Source organism: Hippoglossus hippoglossus, chromosome 23, assembly GCF_009819705.1.
Source record: "Hippoglossus hippoglossus isolate fHipHip1 chromosome 23, fHipHip1.pri, whole genome shotgun sequence".
NCBI classification, from domain to species: domain Eukaryota; kingdom Metazoa; phylum Chordata; class Actinopteri; order Pleuronectiformes; family Pleuronectidae; genus Hippoglossus; species Hippoglossus hippoglossus.
The window spans coordinates 1,005,462-1,012,091 of NC_047173.1; the positions used below are offsets into that span (position 1 = coordinate 1,005,462).

Below are 6,630 nucleotides of genomic sequence, written 5' to 3' on the forward strand. Positions count from 1 at the left end.
GGGTTCACCCAAGATGCCCCTCTTGGATTTATGTATTTATATACAGGGCTTGCTCTAGGATTTATTTTTTGCAGCGGGGGCTGGCAGTCCCCCCTTGCTATTTACACACAAACTGAAAATCACATTTATTTAGTTATTAATCGATGAAGTCACATCATGAATCTGGATTGTTCCGGTCACCTTAACCCTGATGTCCTGGCTGTGCGTGGCAGGTGAACTGCGTGCGAGAGAAATCTTGGACTTCTACGCGTTTAAATACGTGTCTTATAAACTCTATAGAGCGAATCAAACACAAGGTTATCTTAAAGTACTGTTCGTGTCCTAATAACTTACAATTAGTGTTGGTGTTTATTGTTAACGTGTAAAGTGATCGCAGGTCAGCAGGCGGGTGAGGTGGGAGGACATGCAGCAGGGTAATACAGCATGGTACAAGGATGAGACCTTACAGTTAACTAATAACCAAAGAAAATGGTAACTAGAAAGTTAAACAAAAACCCTCACTAACTATTTTTTGTAAACCAAAATACGGGATAGCATCTGTAAACCTAGTGTGAGTCATTCACATGTTGAACAATCCTACCATGTCAAGCAATTTGACATTTTTTTGGTAGATTAATGTAAACTTCACGAATTCCTCGTACATTACAATCACAAAACAATCTAAAGCACAGAGAGGCATGTCTGGCAAGTTGTCTTTACTGGCTTCAATTCCAACAAAGGATACATGAAACAATTCTACTGCTCATCTTTAAAACCCTCCATAACCTGTTTCCCCTTCATACCCGTTAGACTTAATCCATCCTAGACTCTTCCTGTACCCTGCGCTCTTCCTCTGCTCCTCTTCTCTCTGTCCCTGAATTTAAACTCCCCACAACTCAAATTACAACTCAAAACACAACTGTTTAGATCAGTCCACCCTACTTAACATGTATCCCTCACTGATTAGTTTTTAACCTTTGGTTTTACTTTTAGTCACTAGTGTCCACGTATGTACTGTTAGGTGTCTTTGCCTCTTGAACCTGATTTGAACCTTTTATTTTACTTCTTTACTCTTATATATTATGGTCACATATGGTTGTGTCTCTAAATGCAATTTTAACACTTGGGTTAATTATTTATGTATTTATTTCTGGCATATTGGAAGGTGTCCTTTGGTGTCAGAAAGGCACTGTGACATAACATTCATAATTATCATTATTATTATTATCTGGCCCCTTGAAGATTTGACAGTCTGAAACGTTGCACACAAGTCTCTTTTTCCCTTCCTGTGTGTTTTATCTGAGGAAAAAGCAAACGTGTGTACTGTAACATGATGATTGCAGTTGACAGTTATGATGCAGGTGATGATACAAAAGCAACAATTGCCACTCTGTCATCGTGAATCACAGACAAGGTGAAGAAGACACATGAATAGTCGAGTTCGACAGCTTGTTTTTTACCAATGTGTGATGGTGTGATGACGCTACATTATTGGAGAGGAAAGGAGGATGTGCTGTTAACTGGATTGCATCCGGCAGAGAAAATCCACCACAGAGCAATAACTCAAATTCAAAGACAGGTCTATCACAAGTTAGTGTGTTTCTGTCAGTGTGCTTTTCTCCACAGCAAATGATATATTGTCATAATCACTTCTCCTTGATACCATCATCCTTGCCTGTATTCTCAGCCTGTCAGAATCTTCTGAATGCAACACTTTTTTTGTTTTTATAATGTTTGCATCCCAACTCTGGATAACTCATTTCCCCTTAAATTACACTCATCCTTATCAGTTAATAGACCTCTCTTCTTCCCATGTTCATTCCGTGCGTGGAAAGTTGAATCATGAATAACATTATCTGAACTCGTCTGTTGGTTTGCTGCTCCATTACTCCTTCTCCTCTCTGTATCCACTTAACTTCCAGTGTTGATACCATTCTATGTGGCATTTGATAATACAATCTTTTTACTTTCTCCATCTTGCTTTTATATAGTATAGTTGAAGACATTTTGCCAAAAACATCACACTAGAGTTCAAGCTGTAACATCATATCATCTGCTTAAGTTGTTAAGATGATAGGGAACTATACTTAAGACAGGCATGTGAACCGCATACAGTATTTTAAACTCGGCAATCGAAATAATTGATATGATAATACCTTGTAGATGAAGGATGGACATATATTTTTATGCCTCCAATGCGGGCGATAGCCAGTGGCCGAGGGAATTATGTTTACGTACGTCCCATTCCCTTGAAGGCGATATCTGACGAAAGCCTTGATGGAATTTTCACTTGTACTCGATAACCTGGCTAGGTTTTGGTCGTCAAAGGTCCTGCTGACCTCACAAAGCACATTTTAACCTTGTGAAGGCGATATCTCTGGAACACCATCAAGGAATCCTTTCACATTTGGCACAAGGATTAACTCACTTGATTCTAGTAGCCGAAAGTCAAGGTCATGGTGGCCTCACAAAGTACATTTATGTTTTTCTTAAACGTGATATTTTAAGATCAGCTTGACGGGATGTCTTCAAATTTGGTACAAACCTTAACTTTGACTGAAGGATGAACTGAGAACATTTTGGTGGTTAAAGGTCAAAAGGCCAAGGTCGCATGAACTTGCGTTGTTTTGAACACAATATATCAGGAATGTCCAAAAGGGAATTTCATCACATCTAGCACAATCATTCACTGATCAGTTGAGTCTATCAAGGATGACCTGAATAGGATTTGGTGGTCAAACCTCAAGGTCACTGTGACCTAACAAAGCACATGTTTGCCTTGTGAATGAATCCTGTCCAATTACAGGGGTATAGATGCTCTGTTGAAATACAGTCAGAACACTACATTTTATTATAAAGTTCACATTATCGTATTTAGGCCTATGAACTGTCTTTGAGATGTAAGACCTACAGTAAGCATCAGACATGTATGGAAAATTAATATGGATTTTGTACTTTTTGTACAACTGACAGGCCTCTGGCCCCTTTGTTCCATGTTTGCAAAGAGCAGCACAGAGGTGACACTTTTTAGAAAAAGACTGATCACGGAGTGAAGATTTGTGCAAAGTAGCTTCACACAGGAGAATTACAGATCCATATGGAAGCGAGAAGTTTGTATGAGATCCGTTAACTGTTTTGAAAGGGGTCTAAAAAATGTGTGAACCCAATGAAAACGTGTGAGAACATTTGTGAGAGAAAACTTCTGCTGTGATGAAGATCAAGTGGATCCAGTTTTATTAAGTGTGATCTAACAATTGAGAAACACTGTGATGTTAATAACTATTAACACATAGGCCTATCACTTGAATGAATGTTTTCATATTTCATCCTGATACACTGCAGGTGAACTTTCCATTGTGGTTGCAGCTGAAATGATTGTTAGAATGAAGCGAGTACCAAACACAACAGCATCATACACATACAATCGAGTTACAACAGCATCACGTATGTACAATCTAAGTGCCCCTGTGCTTTAGCGCAAAGTTTTTGATTCAATATAGTAACGAGAGCCAGTTTCAGAAATTCTTTGCATGTGTAAATTCTATTAAACTCGTTGTTTTGACATGTTTTACATTCACATACGTGTCAATCATATTACAAATTAAGATTCTAGAGAACTTGTGAGTGCTTGTACTTCTTATTCATTTACTTGGTCATCAATGCTTTACCCAAAAGACTCCCTCGCTTTGTTGGCTGCCTCAGTTTTACATTTCACAGTTTAAGTTTCTTAAAGCTCTTTGTATCCACTCAATCAATATGCACTCTTCCTCTGAGAAATACAGTGCACGAGTCATTACGCAGCAACTCTATGCTTGCACTGCTGAACGACCCCCCCTTCATACAGATTTTTTGCTCCATTATATTTACCATACAGACAAGAGAGCGTCATCTAAATGTGAGCACTAACTATGTCAAACTGGTCCTTAAGCTCAGATAATCAAAAGCTTTAAATGGATATTTTTGTTCCTGCTTTGTGTTGACCCATGCTTCCTTCTCTCTCTTTCAGGTGTTGCTGTTGTTGTGTATTTCAGACTGGATGGTGCACTCCATGTGGCGGAATGGCAAAGACCCAGACAGTTTTTCCATCCCTTACCTGACCGCTCTTGGTGACCTGTTGGGCACTGCCCTGCTGGCGCTCAGCTTCCACTTCCTGTGGCTCATAGGAGACCAGGACAGCGACGTGGGCGACTGAGGCAACAGCGACATGACAGAAACCCTACCACCTGCCAGCTGACCTCTCATGCCTTTTAAGCCTTGTGGGAATGTGGGTGCTCTCTGTCACTGGCCAGCACATTCCTCCGCTTCCCATAATGGATGAAACTTCACTTAAACCACACAATGGTTCAGAAACTATTTTCTGCTCCTGGCTTTTTTTTTCTACACCCTAAAGATGTTAAATTTCAAAAGTATAGACTTTTTTCTGTAGCAATTCAGATCTTTGTCATTTGCACCAAAGCACATGCATATTATATTGCTGGTTTTGTTTAGAGGACCAGGCGGACACCAGCTGAGGAAACCTAGTTGATGTGTAAGTATAAGCCAGAGGTCTTTTTCTAAAAATATTTGGATGGACTACCACAGTGTCACAGAATGTGTGGAGTTTAAGAGAAGAGAAGTAGAGTCTGTTCTTATTTATTTGCAGATGTTTTCTTTACATTTTTTCCCCACATTTCTAACCTGCCTCTGGGGACCATCAAGTAAAATGACTTAATTTCAGTTTCAATCTAGTAAATAGTGTTTACATGGGAACAGGCACCGAATAAAATACATCTTAAAGATAAAATTAAAACGAGGGAAATCTCATTAAGTTGAAGTTCAAAAGAATCTTTGCAGCCTGACAGCCAACAGTACACCAAACCAGATGGCAGCCAGTTGTTGTGAATTAGCTAAAATTCTCCCCCAAACAATAGTTGTCCAATCATATCTTAGCAGCTGTAGTTAGGTGTCTGTGGGGTGACGTTAAAGATGATATTAACAAAAGCCTTGCACATCCTCACAGCAAAGCTGTAGTCACTGTGAAAGCCAGTCATGGAAGATTTGATTTAAAGATGTTTACATTCCATATAGTTCTCTCTTCCCAAAAAGAAACCTTTCTCCACAGACCGCTATACAAGCTTCCGAACAAGGTTTACGATAAGTACTAAGGGGATGAGGTCTTGGTTAATGATCCAAGAATGAATCAATAACTCAAATGATCAATCAATCATTCAGAGACATGTGCGTTATGTGTGTCTTTTACAGCGTTTATTCTTTGCATTCTCAGCTCCCTGTCATATTCTGTAAATGTTAACACACCTGTCTGACTCATGTAAAACATGTTCGTACACAAGTCACATGCTATTTAAATGTGTGTGTAGTGTCTACATGTGTTTACACAAGTAATTAAGAGATTTTAGTCAGTTGAATCTAATTTCTATTTATAACAGCTTAATGTTATACACATAAGCTGATGAAACAACACAATTCCGACTTATTTCAGAATGGGGTTTATTTCAGAATTTGATCTGGATGAAGCAGCCTGATTATTAAATTACTCCCTGAAGCTACAGGAGGAATGACTTCAGTAATCTTCTGACTTGAATATAAACTCTTAAAATCAAACCACATTCATATTGTGGTAATTCAGCAGCCCACGTGTGTGTGTGTGTGAACATGGTCAGTGGCGCTGTTTAACTCCAATACGTGCCTCTTCAGATTCACTGATGGACAAAGTATTTCTCTCTGTCTTTATTGTAATTTTCTTTCTAAAACATTGTAATACAGTGAAATGACAATATGATCCTTTTGTACTCACTTCCACTTGTATGACAATGACTATCCTATTTTTAACGGATTTCATTCCATTTTAATTTCTGGCTTGAAAGTACATATATAAATTTAAGTGTCTACATTCTCTTGGGCAATAGACATTTGTTTAAAGTTGATGTTTTTTTCCCTTGGGAATGAATCTTTGTTTTGTTTTGTTTTTTTTGCTCACATGAGCCAATGTCAAAAATAAATATCCTTCAATTGAAAAGCAACTCATTTCAGGTTATTTTTCTTGGAGGGTTGAGCTGATGCTGAATCGAAAGAGAAAGGCGCCCACCCCCTGAGTCCAGCAGATGAAAGCTTAAATATTGAGCCAAGAGGGAAGTCAAAACCTTCATTCCCCTCTGTGCAAGAAAGCCTGTTCTCTATGATCTAAAATTATTTATGTCCTCAGATGGTCTCCATGACAACATGATGGGAATGCTCATCGGCTTCACTTAACCTCAGAGCTTGGAAAACATGCAATTCTGCGCAGCAGTCACATATTAGGGATATTTCATTGGCTGATACCTGTATGTTGGGGATTGATATACTTCAATAAGACCATCTTTAAGCAACGAAAAATACTCAATCAAGGACAAGACCTCTTGTTGCACACATGCAAACAAAAATGAAATCCAAGTCAGTCCCCTAGAGGAAATTAAGATGATCTCCCCCTTGAAAGCATAATTTTCTATCAAGTATAACTATGTGAACACCATGTTATTACTATGGTTACAAATTCACAAGAGGGATATTCTGCTGTCAGACTTTCAATGAAAGCAACCTATTGTCTAGCATCGACACACAGACACTATATCACTGTTCACAATCCGAGTAGCTTCATTGGTTTGACTGCATTCC

At 38.7% G+C, this 6,630-nt stretch overlaps 1 protein-coding gene and 1 long non-coding RNA gene across 3 annotated transcripts in view; one reads left to right on the forward strand and one right to left on the reverse strand.

Moving 5' to 3' along the window:
• Positions 1 to 5,580, forward strand: part of slc41a2b (solute carrier family 41 member 2b) — a 31,979-nt gene extending 26,399 nt beyond the window's left edge. For both annotated transcript variants that reach the window (XM_034578559.1, XM_034578558.1), the window contains exon 11: positions 3,986 to 5,580. In XM_034578559.1, the coding sequence (XP_034434450.1) occupies positions 3,986 to 4,171 (186 nt within the window). In that variant the 3' untranslated portion in view covers positions 4,172 to 5,580. The remainder of the gene's footprint in view (positions 1 to 3,985) is intronic.
• Positions 4,348 to 5,993, reverse strand: LOC117757417. The gene is made up of 2 exons (XR_004613109.1): positions 4,838 to 5,993; positions 4,348 to 4,804 (listed from the first exon to the last, which is right to left on the reverse strand). It is a non-coding gene; the product is annotated as an uncharacterized LOC117757417 (long non-coding RNA).
• Positions 5,994 to 6,630: the final 637 nt, after the last annotated feature.